The 16,972-nt window shown below is 35.0% G+C and overlaps 1 protein-coding gene across 3 annotated transcripts in view; it reads right to left on the minus strand.

Moving 5' to 3' along the window:
* LOC137388803 (anion exchange protein 2-like) overlaps positions 1–16,972 on the minus strand; it is a 71,408-nt gene that overhangs the window by 52,492 nt on the left and 1,944 nt on the right. For 2 of the 3 annotated variants that reach the window (XM_068075250.1, XM_068075252.1), the window contains exons 3-6: positions 13,425–13,590; positions 3,762–3,919; positions 2,882–2,896; positions 227–308 (exon numbers count right to left, since the gene is read on the minus strand). In XM_068075250.1, the coding sequence (XP_067931351.1) occupies positions 227–308; positions 2,882–2,896; positions 3,762–3,919; positions 13,425–13,590 (421 nt within the window). The remainder of the gene's footprint in view (positions 1–226; positions 309–2,881; positions 2,897–3,761; positions 3,920–13,424; positions 13,591–16,972) is intronic. The other variant, XM_068075251.1, reaches the window with a different exon arrangement.

The raw sequence follows: 16,972 nt of genomic DNA on the forward strand, positions 1-16,972 counted from the left end.
AGGAGCAGCAAGAGAATACACGCATAGGCATAGTACGTGTCGCTGTTTGTATCGAGAAAAATTATTGTGCGTTTTTATGATATGCATTCGGTTTCTCAAAGATTTTTATCATACTTCCATTGCAGCCAAACATCCAATAGCGTGAATGTGATTGATGAACAACCAATGAAAAAACAATTTATAAATGACGAGATGTTTCGGAAAAGACAATAAAATGAATACTTACCAGCAATGCTCGCATCAGAAATGTATTGTCCGTTCCCATCTGTTGTCTGGTCTTCTGGTGTCCACTCTAGGTGCTCAGCATCCTGGAAAAATCAAGAACCAGTTAAAAAACTCGGTGTCAAAAATTTTCTCAAATTCATCCTTTCAAAAGATTTGAAGAATGGTATAAAGTAGAAATGGGAAAACATACTACAGGAAATGGAAGAAAGCTTTACTGCATTGTTCTTCAAATTAAACTGAGATTTTTTATAAGACCAAAAGAATGTCTTGGAATAAAAAATGCACCAATGTGCTAACAGTGTCTATGGGACTAAACAACCGAAATCTATGAGATAATATATATATATATATATATATATATATATATATACACGGTATATATATACCGTATATATATACACGGTATATATATACGGTATATATATAGGTACATATACACGGTATATATACACACGACATATATACGGTATATATATACATATACACAGTATATATATACACGATATATATATATTTATGTATGTGTATGTATATATATACACATACACAAATATATATACCATATATATATATAATTATATGTAGATATACATGTATGCATATATACATGTATATATACATTTATATATACATGTATATATATAATTATATGTACATATATATACATATGTATATACATATACATGTATGTATGTATATATATACAGTATATACCCACGGCATATACATATATAAGTCGGTATATATATACCAACTTGAAACATTTCAGAGTCTCAATGTAGTTTATCTTATGACATCACTTGTAGTTTAGAGCAGGCCACCAACACAAGCTACAACAGTGGTCAGGAGCCAAACAAGCAGCGGGCTGTTCCCTTACACTGAGAGCCAACTCTCAGTGACAAACCTATCATGAAACAGCTAAATATGCAGGGTATAGCGACCAGCTAGGGAGGCTACCTAAAGCACTCAACAAGCGAGGAAACGGAATACGAAGTGCTACTTACTTGTGGCAGAGACAAACCCTACCAATATTAGTCAAGTGCCAAACAAACAACTAGAAATAAACTGTTGTCAGTAAACCAGCACAACAAGCTCATACAACCGGAACTACTGGGCATCACTTGGCCAAAGGCTAACAAGCTTAGCCCGGTCGCAAGCCATGCTCAGTGCCCAGCTGAGATGTTAATCAACTAGCTGGTGAACCCACTTACGGAGAGAGAATCCTCATCGGGTATATACCAGAGCCCATGATCTGACGAAGATGCTGATGCGTCAGAGGATAGAGACCTCTGGGAGAAAACATTAAAGACAGTAAGTGATGGATGATTGATACGAGCCACAAAAACCAGTCCTACTGCTATAATTGTGTGCTGAAAGCATGTGTTTGAGCAGGTTGAAAAAAACGGAGTGGTAATAATTGTTCTATATTCCGATTTATGCCAAAGATAAATTTACATTTTTCTCTGTCTGTTTGCCCATTGTACACAGAAAGATGTCAACTTCGCACCATTACTGTTGCCTATAAGCAGTTCGTGTAATAAAAACATTGGGCTGTTTTCATATTTTCAACGTATGAGCTTCATTCTTATTTGAGCAACTTGAAAAGCATTTACATTGACTCGTAATGCTACGCTGACTTTTACAATATTGCAATAGTGATATAATATAACTTGCCTTGACAAACACCAACACACGATGTGCTAAAATCTCTTTGTGAATCTGAAGAAATTTGGTTCGACAAAAACACCTGTTATTAGAATCATACGTGTAGTTTTATTGACTAGCATCAAACTACAGTAGTGTGTGAAATAAACTGGATCCTGTTGTTGAAAAACTAAAAATCTCATTTATAATATTGTTTATCATTGTGAATTTAGTCGATAGCCATAAATTATATATTAAATTAATCCTCAATTTGTCCTGATTTCAAATATACAAACCAAACAGGTGTAAATTATGTTTTTAATGTTATTTCAAGTCATATACATGTATATGACTTGAAATAAGCAAATAAAAGTGTGTGTATTGTGATCAAATATGCGCGGATTGTTATCTTCAAACATTAAAAAAATGAAATATTCAGAATTTAGCCTATATAATAATTCAAAAGCAATTTTCCAGCTGTTTGGTTTAAATATTTGAAATCAGGACAAAATGAGGATTAATTTAATATATAATTTATGGCTAATGAATAAACTTACTATTAGTAACATTGCTGTAAATGAGAATTTTAGTTTACCAACAAGAGGCTCAAGTTTATTTTACACACTGCTGTATCATAAAGAATATTTTACAATAACCTCGCAGATAAAAAAGAAAGCATGACATTCACACGCCGACAGTCAGCATTAGAACAAGACCTGTAATAGTACGAATTTGACCAGCGCTGCCAGCTCTATGCTCAATAATTAAAGCTGTTCAACCAGAAAAACTCTTTCCCATATTAAAATAAAAAGGTACGTGGCACAACCATTTATGACGTCACTCTTTATAGTACGTCGAAAGATAAGGTAGAACAAAAAAAAAAGCAGTACGAACAGAGCCCCAGGTCAAAAGCCTGATCAGCTTGTAACCTAGTCTAAGGGTGGGTGTGTAATAGCCCGTAGTCTACCCAGCCATGCTCAAGACAAGAATAATCAGCAATTATAGCACTTACGACTTTCGCTGACATCTGTATGCAAATGGCAAAGAGAATATCTTTACTATAAATATCATAATCTAATGTGCACGAGCAGACGATAAGGTACATTTAAGGCATATTAAATGCTTTGTTGTCTCAGACGTGATGGTCATACGCGGTGTCATGCAATACATGTCTTTTCTCTTTATAAAACCATACAATTCAATTTATGGAACTCATGCAATGCACGAGGTACATGAAACACCGGACGGCACAACTAATGCAATAAACGCTGAGTAAAGAGAGTTAACAGAGTGAATTGTGAGGGAGCAGACCTCCTTACAAGGAGTTGTCTGTTCGTTACACACAATGGTAAACAAAATATTACCGGTAGCTCATGATTTAAAAGTAGTGAGTGGCAGGGATTAAGCAATTCATTCAAATGTTGACCTTGACAATTTCTTACTGAATCTAACTATATATTTCATCAAATTTGTTACAAAAATTATATAAAATTTGATTAGCTACCACTCTATGGACTAATTGCGCAGCGAAAGAATAAAACACTTTCTAAGTATATGTTGCTAAGTTTTGCTGCTGGGCACCACAATTTGTCTCCTTTACAGGTGTACCAGACTATTACAGTATAAGCCTGACCTGATCAACAGTGTCAAATGTACAGTAGACACCCCTACAGCGTAAATAATCTGATAAATAGTCAACTTTAATAATATAGGAGCCTCTACTGTATATATAACTTATTTATAATATAGGAGCCTCTACTGTATATACAACTTATTTATAATATAGGAGCTTCTACTGTATATAGGCTACAACTTATTTATAATATAGGAGCCTCTACTGTATATAAAGCTTATTGAGACCTCCCAGCAAGGAGTGTACTATAAGAAATCACCTGTTCAGTTACTCCCTGCAAAGAGGGCTGAAACAGCTGACTCGGCCTTGATGCCTTACTCTTCTTATACTTCACTTCCTTCTTCTTGTGTTTGCGCCTACCTTCCGGATTTTTCAGTGTCTGGTGAGTGTGAGGGTAAAACAGAGCTGTGTGATGTTCTGCAATGGATAGAAGACAGGTAACGAAGGTCAAGGCCTCTTTAGCTGACGTTTACATGTTAACTTCACTCCTTCTAAACTTACTACATATTTCCAAGTTAGAATATATATATATATATCCAGATTATATGTATAATCCAGGTAAACGATTTAAAAATCGCCACCATTTTAAGATATTGCCACTCATATAAATGATATAATCACATAATGGCGATTTATCTCACACCTGATGATTATCAGAGTGAGCATAATGGAACCCAAGCGCACGGGCCCTCTGGTCTTATAATAAGCTCATTTCATGACCTTCCACGAACCCGGCCATTCATAAAATACCTGTTTCTAATTAACACAAACACAAAACAGTTTCTTTTCAAGTTGCAATATAAAAAAAAAATGTTTACAAAAATTTACAATTGTTTTACATGGTAAAGCTATAAATGCAGTCATCGAGTTCATGAACAAGTTACTGGACATCTCCGAGTGTTTATTGTAATAAAATATATTTCGATTTTAGCTTGTTAGAGATTTGAAAGCGAAGTTCCTGGGCAAAAATGAGGAGTGTATTTATGTGAGTCGTAGAGCAATCCTCTTTAAAAATGGTCAGAAAGAAAACTTAGCATTTACCAGAGGTTATTGAACGAAGTTGCTCGTCTATTGCTTAACCAGCACACACCATCGATGTTCATGGATGCCTATTTAGAATTTTAGAATATTCGATTCTCTGAACATTCGATTCTATATAATATTGAAGGAATTGATGTTGTGCTTATGGCCATAAGACCTGAACAAGGATTACCACAATGACGATTTTTAATAACAGTAATTTGTATAATCTAAAGCACCTATATTACATAGCTAATACAAGACAAGAGATGCAAATTATGGATACCCACAATAGAATAGTTGTTTCTATGTTGGCATACTTAGAGCACCTTATAATTCATATAGAGCATTTATCGTAAGTCTGAAAACACGATGTCTTCATGTTTTAGAACAACTAGAAATGAGAAAGTCTGTACTTTCTAATTTTTTAATAATTTTGAGTTAAATAATTATGATCAAACTTTGCTGAGTGTTGAGCTAATGCAATATGGTGTTAGACAGTACAGTAAACAAAGACTCAAACTCCTGAGTGATTCATGCTTCACGAAGATTAGGTCTGATAATAACATGCCTATAATTGTATAGTTTTATCATGTATTCTTAACTGATGGTTTAAATATTTCAGACTAGGATCCCCAAACAAAGTCCCCGATATTAAGAATCATCTGTCATGTAATAAATTCCTAAAACGTGTAGACTGCCACTGTGAAACCTCTTGTAAAGGAGTGTAAACAGTAAATTGTGGCATTATTCTGAAAAACAAACGCGCAAAAACAATATAATGCTCTGCACACTAAAACTTTTCAGACTATCAGCCGCTACTTTTTTCTGATGATTTGAGCCATGCGGCTTATATAAAGGTGCGGCTATTCTGTGGCTTTTTTTTGACCGCTAGGGTGCTTTAACCAGAATCTCCGGTTAGTGCGCCCTAGCGGTGAACGAAAATACGAAACAATGCCTAATGGTACTGTTCCGTTAGGCACTAGGTTAAAAAGCGTCGGTTAATACGAAAGTGCTGTTAGGCACTGTTCCGTTTTAAACAGGAAAGTTGCTGCAGCGTTAATAAGTACCGTTCTGAGTTCTGCGGCCTATACAAAGGTACGGCCTTTTCACTGTTTTATTTTCATTTTTTGGAAAACAAAGCACATGCCGCTTATAAAGGGGTGCGGTTTATAGTCCGAAAAGTACGGTAGTAAAACTACTGCAATAATAAAATGTAAAACATGAAAATAATAAAATATACGTAAGCAAAGTGAGTCTAACCTTACTTAGTTTATGGCTGTTTTGGCATCATTCAATCTGCATATTCATTTGCATGTCTCTACAGCAACGTAACAGCAAAAACTACTTTCCCTAAATTCCTAATAGCCTAACTTGTTATTTTTGCATATCATGTAGTTCTCACATTTAGTTTTTCGCAGAATTTTCAATAATGTATTTGCTTAAATTTTATGTGTAATTACATACAGTATTTATTAAGGAGTTATAGCATGTGTTTGGGCTGTGGAACGAATTAAATGAATTACAGTGTATTTTTATGAGAACATCTGTTCCAACGTGCAACTGCTTTAACATACAAATTAGAACCAATTAACTTTGAGTGTAAAGGTTTTATTATACCGAATTAACACTTGACAGATCTGTTTCTTTTTAAAAACTAAAGAACAATTAAAAAAATAATTGCTTTTAGCTATTGGCCAATCGGCTGTGAGAACTCTACAGACTGACACATACTGGAGGTGAAATAAGAAGTATAGCGAAATGAGAGGACTAGTGTCAGTATTACAAGAAGCCATTTGCAGAGAACATTGGAGCTATCAACAGGAGCTTCACTAATTAAAGATTATTACAGGAGATCCATTAATGACCCATTGTGACTCTAAACTCTGCCATTCTGTACTAAATCATAATCTTGGTAATTGGCAAAGGGCTGATCAGTTTGAAATCCAACAAACAAAACCACCCAGCGAGGAACCCTGACTAATTCATGATATGCTTGGCCCCTACATTATAACCTGTTTCCTTGCTATTTTATCAGAACCTTCTAGCAACCGGATGGCGAAGATGACATACAAGCATTCATGTCAGTAAAAGGTCAAGGAAAAATCAACCAGTCAAGAAATGGGAAACATTTTCGACAGATCGTTTACAGCAGAATGCAAGGTTCAAACGTACAACTATAAACACTTTATATTTCTGCCAAACAAAGAATAACTTAAGCTAAATTCTTGCGATGTGTGTTGAAATACGAAAACAAACGTGACAAGCAAATGGGCAGATACCAGAGTGAGCAAACTTTGAAGGTGAGTGGATCAAGGAGAAAACATACCTCATATAAGTAATTGATTCAACTGAGTTCGTGAAATGATAGAAGCGTTCAGAGCACTTTTACAATGCTTTTATATGCCTCCTATGTTTACACACCTAATCCTTGGATTCAGACTAAAGGCCTGGCTACACACCGATAGAACGCACCGATGCATCGCCAATGCATTGGTCTATGTCAGTAGAGATAAAACTGACGAATCTATGATTGTTGGCCATATAACGATCTGAGTTCAGTTTTATCCCTTTCTTGGACACATGCTACATGTATTTGTGTCAGAGATTGACTTTCGAATGATGACAACAAGGTTTCTCACAAACAGCTATTTACACGTGAACCAAACTATTCTTACTTGTAACATGTGTACATGTATATATGAAAGGACTCAGTATAACTTATAACTGTTTACGAAACATTTCATAAAACTCAAACCATTAATCCTTTTATGCGACCAATGAAATTGCAAAGGCCTAATATAAAGACATCCTAACATAAAGAATCAATATATGTAAGTCGAGTGACACAATGCAGTATTGCATTAATGCATTATGCATCAATGCAGTATTGCATTAATGCATTATTGTATCAATGCAGTATTGCATTAATGCATTATTGCATCAATGCACTAATGCATTATGCATCAATGCAGTATTGCATTAATGCATTATTGTATCAATGCAGTATTGCATTATTGTATTAATGCAGTATTGCATAAATGCATAATAAAGAAATGACTTCCTTGTCAGTACTACCAGATACAAATGGAGTCTAGTTCCCTCATAAGAATCATCTTATCTTGTTCATATTGAACAATTCCCTTAAATTCATTTTGTTATTTATAGCAAAAGGAAATCATAGCACCAGAGACATATAGGTCTTGCTCATGACTCCTTAGTCATAGATATAATAGAGGCCACCAATAAATAACAGATCCGGCGCAAACTCAGAGTAAAGGTCTTATGAAGTAAAGGTAAGTATGAGTAAAGTTAGAATGTTAGAACTATGAGTAAAGGTCTTGGAATAATCATTTTTGCAAACAAAACTTACGTTATATAAATGGCAAGCGAAAACCTCTATGGCAGAACGTAATGTTACGAATAAAGTGACATTCAATATGCCCACATCTTAACAACAAAGAGGCCCTTCTCTGACATGTTTGTAAGACCAAAATGAATATTAAATTATTATCACTACCTCTTCACAGATAATATCCTCTCTCAACTATTTACATAATCAAATGAATTTTGGTAGAGTATAAAATAGCAAGGAGTGAATTGATAAAATTTATAATTGCCTCATTTACTCGACCATAAATATGCATATAGGCCATATATGTATAGACTAGCTGAATGTCCAGCATTACACGGTTGGCATTACTTGTGCCAATTAGCATTACGCAAGCTAGTCTAAATCTTTACTATAAGAAGAGCGGAGAAGCCAGCAGCTTGTAACCGTTACGTGTAATGATCCCATTCATAATCGTCAAGCGTGCTAGTAGTAAGCGATAATACTTTGGCAATATTTTCTTATTTGTTATGCTACACATTCATTTCAGATTTAAAACAGCTTATAAACAGTCGCAGGTAGTGTAGTTGCTACTGGCTCAATTTCTTTACCAGGTGAATTTGAGTAACTTCAGCGAGTTCAAATTTTTACTACAATAAGAGCCTTGTCCGTCCTTCGGTCTGGGCGTTAAGGATTGCACCACCTCAAGGGAATCAAACCCGTATATTCAGATAAGATATGATTCAGATATGAATGATAAGCCAAGTGCACAGCAGCTACACCACCTTGCTACGACTTTGAATAAGTGTGCTTATAATCGTTACGCACCATGATCTCTCATGTAATCATGATCTTCAAGCGTACTAGTAGTAACCAATAGTAATTTTGCAAGTGCTTCAAGTGTGCGTATTTCAACGAGTGTAATAAGTATGTGCACAATTATTCATCAGTATAGCTAGTTGCACGCGTAGTTTATTTGACAGTACGCCTGCCTGAAAAACTGGAGGTTGCAAGTTCAAACTCAGTACGAAGCAGATTTTTCATTCCTCAAACCTCTTTGCTATTATGACATAATGGTGACAAACGACAAACACTGAGATTCATATATATATATATACTAGCTGTGTTACCCGGCGTTGCCCGGGTACTAAGATTTTAAAATTGCCCAGGTATTCCAAGATTTTAATAGCTATAGCCGGAATGCAGACAGACATCAAACATACTTTGAGAAATATATATAATATATATATATGTTTTCTCATAGTGACTCATGAGAAAACATGAGTAACTGTGAGAAAACTCTGTGTATATATATATATACAATGTGTATATATATCTAGGAATCTCGGTGTATACAATATACAAATATTTGTATATATACAAAATATATAAGGTCAAATTCCGATAACTCACCCACGGATAGCTCGAACACATGATTAACCTGAATGGATTTGTTTGGTCCGTTCCCACGCAATGATAAACTGCTTTAGATAACTCGACCTCAACTTCGTTAACTCGGACAATTTTTTGCCCAACGGCTACCGATACGGTTGTTATCGCTTTAGAATATCACTTTATTCCAAGCCATAGAAATAAACCTCAACTTTTAGTAGTTCTTAGGCGCCATTATTACCATCATCGGCAATATATTTTTGTTAGGGACTTTTCTAAAGGTTTGAAAAAATTAAATTTTACCAAACATCCGCATAGCAATGTACCTTCGAAAGCAAGGAAAAGACTAGAAAATTTTTGGATAACCTTGAAAATAATCGGCAAAATTGATCTTGGTTAAAACACTCAAAAGAAAAAATGCATTTCCTTCTGAGCATTTCAACACCAATCAAGTTTTGCCAATTTTAATCTGAAACTGTCCTGGCAGTCACATCCCCTAAAACAACAAACAAATCTCAATTCATAGAAAAATCTCTATACTTTCTGATACAAATTTTTTCAACTCCACAATAGAAGCCTTTTAATTTGCAACAAGCCATCTATGCTTTTGATTTATATATATTTTGTATATGTACATGTATCTACTAATAAATACATGGACTTGTGACAGTGCTCTGATATCTTGAACGCTCTCATAACTCGAACACTTTCGCTTGGTCCCGTGAAGTTTGAGTTATCCGAGTTTGCCTGTATGTGTATGCGTGTGTGTATATGTGTATACATAGATATATATACAGGAATGTTTGGAATGTTTAAAACTCACTTTAATTGAACACCCTGTTGCTGAGGCTCATGTTGGTCATACAGAACAAAATTAGACCAAAGCAAAAATTTTTACGGGCCCCTTACAACAGCTGTGCATCCGTTATACTAACGTGCACACTAAAGTCGGTTAGCATCTGAACAGCATTCGGTATCAATGAGGCTTAATGGTAGTTGAAAGGAAATCCATGCGAAGAGCTGGCATACAACGTTACTGGTAATAGTTTTACTTTATGTAGTAGCCTGGCAAATCTAGGCATAAGAAGGCTAGCCACTGAAAGCAATTGACGAATACGGCGGCTTGAAATAACAGAGGGGTAAATTGAGGTACATTGCGCTTTGCCATAATTAGCTGACGGATAGCTGGTGAATATTTCTGCTGAAGTTGTTCCAAGTGTTTAGAATTTCAGGTTGACCAAAGAACAACGATCTTAGTTGACCTTTTTGACCTTGGTGTCCTTATTTGATGTCAAGTGCTAGTAGCTATACATTTAGGCTAAAAGGATGCCTACACAGGCTGAGCTTGCCTGATTATGTGTTCTTTTCATTGCTTTCATCATTATCATCATCATTATCTGAATCTTCACTATAACAAGAACCGAGTCCATCTTAGACGACTAGAAGTTAAGAAAAATATCACTTTAAACAGGATTTGAACTTGTGACTTTCAGCTTGATAGACTGACACTCTACCACCTGTGTTAATCAACTGCCTTGCCGGGATTTGGAATAATTATTACACGGATCTTTCACGGAGCACCAGACTGCCGGGATATCCGTATAGATAAATGAAGATATATGAATTTAAGATTATGTCAGAAGCAAAAAGAATTATCATTCCCTGTGATTATCCAGAATATGCCTTCATCACTAGCAGAGTTGCTGCAGCCAACAAGACACGAATGATGCAGCCAGCACACTGAATTATATAAACATGCTAGATGTGGTCAATGTATCATGAAGCTGTATGCCAAGCCCATACTATAAAACCTTTATTTGAATGCTATGGCGCTCATTTTTCAACCCTTCCCTCAGATTGGCTTTTTATTAAAGGTGACGATCAAATAAAGGTGGCGTTGTATTTTTGAAATACCTTGTCAGAATTCCGGAGAATAAATTTAAACCTTTCACAGGTGAAATAAATGTTGCCTATATTTTGCACTCTCCTTAGAACAGAGCGACATTAACCCATTAGGTTAATCTCGCATCCTTACAAACTTACCTCCAATTTATCAAAGTTCTCTAAATAAAAATGCACGAGAAAGCTGATACATGTCTCTACCAGTTGATATCTATTGCTTGCAATAGCCTGCAATGATCTTATAGTCTACACTGCAATTTGTAGCTTTCAAGTTTTTTATTTCATTCTAAGGTTCAACGCATATTTTCATTTTATAAGTATATTTATCATTGTTGCATTAAAGTTCATTGCACTCGATATTTTTGCTACATTTTGCAGCAAAACCTGGCTTTTTATGTGCAATAGAAGAGGAGTTATTTGTGTCGATCCATTGTAAGCCGAGTTTGGATAACCGTGATGATGCTATCAAATAACACGCTATAAACCTGCAAGCTTATAAATTATATAATAATCTATCAAAGGCTACGCATATATATTCAAGAATAAGTGACATAAACAAACCATATTTATAACACATTCATAAACAAAAATTAACATTTTCAAAACAAAAATATTAGCATCGTTTGCTCGGCCAGTTGTGTTGTGATTGTTGACTTGTCGTTTGAAACCATTTCATATTCTTCTGGCTGTTTAATACCTTCTAGTGTATTCTGACCCAACTCCTCTTCTACGTAACTGATCTAGTCGATGTTAATGCCCAAAAAATCTTTTATTAGAGCAAATCTTTTACGCGATGTAATTTACACTTCTCGTGTAAATAAAGAAACCCCGCATGTAATCAAAATAGCCTCGAACTTTTACGCTCAAAATACGTAGTAGCACAGATTCAATCGTAAATTTACAAAAATTTTCATATAAATCGAAGTATTAAGACCGCATTAAACAATGAACTACTATTAGCCTGATACAATTACAAATTATTTCTTTGGTGTTGCATTGAAACTTTTGGCGGAAAAACTGTAAAGACTTGGATTTAGAAAATGAACTTCGATACGAACAGAACCAATGAACGAATTGACTGTTGTTGATGTAATCGAGGCATTAGTAGTATTATTATTAGTATGGTTTTGTAAATAGTTTTCCTCTGATCACTTGCTAGTAGGTAAACATCAAAAATGTCAAATAGTGGTGGTCAAATTGAATTTGTGTTCAATTAATGTGTTCTATTTTTCAACTCTTCTCTCATGGTGGCACTCAAATAGAGGTGGCGCTCAAATAGAGGTGGCGCTCAAATAGAGGTGGCGCTCAAATAGAGGTGGCTTTCAAATACAGGTAGCGTTCAAATAGAGGTTTTATTTTGACGACAGCTGCAAGACATTTGCATGTGCTTGATGAGGAGACATTGTCAATCTACCGGTTTGCACTCATGCATGAGCAAATGTTTCATGACATACAATATGCACTCAAATATAAGTCGTACTTTCTTTAATAACAAATCGGCCATAATTAAAGGGGTGAGACCTATCCACTGGACATAAAATCATAAATGGTAAACAGCACAACCCTGTCACCACATCGCACCAATCATTGAGTACAATGACTCGGAACTACAACAGTATGAGTTAGTCACTTATTATTAAACTTTCAAAGCCTTTCTTATGCATAAATATAATACATCTATCAATGATTGCTAGCGGCCCGCTGACCTGATGCTGCTCAAAATTCCCAAATTGTACCAGACTACTACCAGTACACTAATTCTACTTTTTTTTGACATGTAAGTGATGCCACCGATGGCAGGTGATGGGAGACCTTGACCTTTTTACTAGCGCATGGCTGTGTTTCTATTAGGTGTGTGCGAAATATTTATAGTGCGTAACGTAATGTTGTATCGTAAAGCATAGTTTATAGGCCTATAAATTATTTTCTATATTATATGTATTTTATTAGACCTAACAGTAAATCACATTGGTTTTAGATTAACTCAGATTATAGTGAGACATCCCTATGGGTCAATCGCATATAACCACTTTGACAATGGTACACTAGGGGTGCGACCTATGCATTGGTAGAAACTATAGGCGAGTATATACGGTAGGCTATTACAACCGGAATGACAAGATGAGTTATCCCACCATGTGAGTCAGAAAGCTGAGGTTCTATTAGTGACAATAAAGCAGTGAGAGTGGCCACTTTTTCTGCTCCACCACTAAGTCTAGAAGTAACTCTACAGTCCTGTTATATAAACTACCGATAATTAACAGAATGGCAACGCACCAACTATTTCCTCTTCTGTGGCCTCCTTTTCATATGGTCTCGGGGCGGCGTATCCTTCCTCGCTCAAAGGAAGTCCCCTGTAGCTCCCTGGTTGCTGCTTCTCAAGGGTTTGAGGGGCTTCAAAGAAGCTATCATAATCTTCGAGAGATGACGCACTGGACGGGTCCTACACAAGAGTTTCAACTGATAACAACGGCAAAAGACGATACCTGATAGGTACAACTCTATGGATTTTCATCTATTGCCAGCACCAAAAGGGATTTAACGAGTGACAGTAAGTTTCCCATCATATTCTCAAAACTTACTCTGATGAGCAACCCTTGTCATAGCAGAACATTCTGACTATGAAATGGCTTCACAGGATTTTTGTAATACTATACAAAAAATTTAACCTGTAGGGGAAATTACATATAAATCTATTAGATAATAATTCATTGTACAAAGAATCAGAAATCAATGAGAAATAGTAGAACCAGCAAGGAACCGCAAATTAAACAATTTTTTAACCTCCCTGATCAAGCTCAAATTATTTGAAATTATCATTATTAACAAAGAATGCCTAGATATTGTTGAATACCAACAAAATATTGCTAGCATGTATATCCAAAGATAAAATATGTGTTAACATTATTAACCAGATGTGTTATACGCAAAGACATAAGGAACAGGGTCTCAATTTTATTACAAAGTTTAGCATAAGACAAATTTGCTGTCGATAACAGACAAAAATGCAGAAAGCAGAGCAATTTATCAAAACTATGATACAGATTGATATTTTTCATACAACAGTATTTGGCTATCAAATATTTAAGCTGCGTTGATGACATTGAAGAGGGTGAGTGGAGATGGTGATTAATTCAAAATAACCTTTTAATCTAACATTTGCAACAAAGGACTCAGTGAAAGTGAGTGATCACAACGTTCACGATAGAGTCTTATGAACGAAATCGTCACATGCTGCAGTGAATCTATATACACATTTCTCAAAGTTGGTCGTGTGTGTATCCGTGTATTCGCCGTTTTGATTGTCCAGCCATAGCTATTGTTTTAGCATTACGCCCAAACATTATGATGTTCCTGTTAGTAAATTTCGATCTAAGGCGTTATCATATTCGATATACTGTAACCACATGCTAAATGTTTTAGCAAAGCAACCAACATGTTATGATGCCCCTGTTGAAAAATCTTTTCCCGTAAGATTCAATTATACCTACTACATATGGGGTCAAGGCCAGTTCTTCTCACATTTATGAGAAGATCTCTGTTACTCTCTCTCTGTTCAGTCAGACAAAGACAGTAAGATATCTCATTTTTACATTTGCATCAGTATCGAATGTGTAGTTGTTTTGTGTAGTTGAAATCAATTAAGAGAAAAAATAAAAACAACTGTGAAGGTTTTCAAGCTTTATCAAACAACTGTAACTTTCAAACTTCATATCATGAAAAAAATGTTTGGCGCAGATCAAATAAATTTAAAATATAAAACAACTATAAAAGGGTTTAGATGTAAATGTGAAATAATTAGCAAGTAATAGCTAAATTAAGTCTGTTTTGCTACGATTACAATAAAATATGATTTGGTAATAATACAATTAATACGAACTGAGAAAACAACAAAAATCCTGAATATGCTGAATTAATAATACAAATTCGTGCATAAAAGTGTGTGCGTGTGTGTGTATAAAAAGGGTTACAGTTCCACCAAGAGCTATCCACCTAGTAGTAGTGTAGTTTGAAAGTTAGAATGGCAAATGTTGTTAGATGTTAAATGCAAATCAATTTTTCTGACCAAAGACTTTTTTATTACCCTGTCAACATCGGGGTAGCACAGCTAGTAATCTTATATGAATGAAATGTTTTATTTTTTAATTTGTTATGGAGTTAAAAAAACGTAGATAGCACACAGTAATATTAATGCTTTGTATCAAACTATATGTATAAAAACTTCATCAAAAAGCCAAAATTAAGCTAAATTATTGTTACTCTAACTTAGGGAAATTTGAAGAGAAGTGTAAGCTCAGTTATGCATAGTTTTAGTAGTCTAGTGAGGGATAGAAAACCTAAACTATACTTCACATAATTTAAATTAACATATTTTATAAATTATTTATTTATTTTGTCATAAGCTAGCGGTAAGCCTGGCAAGGTCCTGGATTTCTGTCATATTCAACCAGATGTCAGCCAAGTTTATGTAACCGCAATGATGCCACCAAATAATATGCTATAAACCTGCAAGCTTATAAGTTATATAATAATAATAAGTCTATCACATGGGACAGGTGAATGTTGAGGAGATCGGATCTCCGAAACCAGATTGAGTTGTGAAGCTAAATCTTTTTAGCGACCTGGTAAAAGGCATTCAGCATTAAGTTTGGATGACATCAGCCAAAGATGTAGACATATCCTATACCAAGAACAAGATCGAATAGTAATTACTCGCAATTTGCGATATCAAATTTAGTTTTCACTTAATGTCACCTTGATGTGGTCAAATGACGCGTGGAAAACAGACTTGAACTCTGTAAATAATAGCCATAATTTGTATAAACTTTGCACAAAAGTAGCTTTTTCTGAGTTAAACAAAACTTATTTGGTGTCCTTTTTCATCACGGAATTGTCATTTTAGTGATATTGATGTTGCAAACTTGTTGTTCAACTAACTGGTAGATCAAATCATCTTTTTTCAACAAATTAGTATTATGGAGTAAAGAATCGGATAGTCTGGCGTATGTTTGACAATAATTATGTTCAACTATACGAGATTTAATTGACATAAAACTAGGTATAACGATGGGTTCTGATGTTTATCAGGAACCCATCAGAATCCATCCTTGCCAACAAACCTGAGAGAAAGAATTCCCCTAACTCTCCTGGTCCAGGAGCTAGTCACCAGTGCTATGGGTGTCTACATTCTGAGACATTATCTAAGGTTATAAAAGGTGCAGACCTTGTAGCAATCGCTGGTTTTCTTTCTCCGAAAACAAAACTATTGCAACAAAATGGTTTGAAGAGTTTTCATAAATTTTGTTAGAAAAATGATTTGCACTAAACCGTAAAGTTTTAAGGCGTGTCTTTGTCAGAGAATAGTATTAGTGCCTATAAATGCAACCTTTCATTTTAGTAAAGCGACACTCAGTCTTGATGAATGGTTATAAACACCAATTTAAATTATATCACTACAAAACCTGGATACAAGCAAAAAATATAGTTTCTAATAGGATTCCTTTTCAACTGATCAAAAATTTAATTTTCATCAAGTAGCAGCAGTCGCGTACAAAAATAAAAATGACGGAGAATCGCTTTTAAGTCTTTCCTGTTAGATTATGTCTGGCTGAAAAAATAAAAATCTCTAAGTCTATAAACTGAACTTCAAACTCCCAAGCTACTATCGTGACAATCACGTTTACCACAGAACATAACTGACTAAATATCGAAACATTTGGTCACTCCAACAATATGAGACTCCATCACAGTGTACACTATCGCTATTATGTATCATTGTATGTCTTTATAGGAAATTCATTTGTTTTTTTGGCATCAGTTTAAAG

This window comes from Watersipora subatra, chromosome 2 (assembly GCF_963576615.1).
Source record: "Watersipora subatra chromosome 2, tzWatSuba1.1, whole genome shotgun sequence".
Classification (NCBI taxonomy): domain Eukaryota; kingdom Metazoa; phylum Bryozoa; class Gymnolaemata; order Cheilostomatida; family Watersiporidae; genus Watersipora; species Watersipora subatra.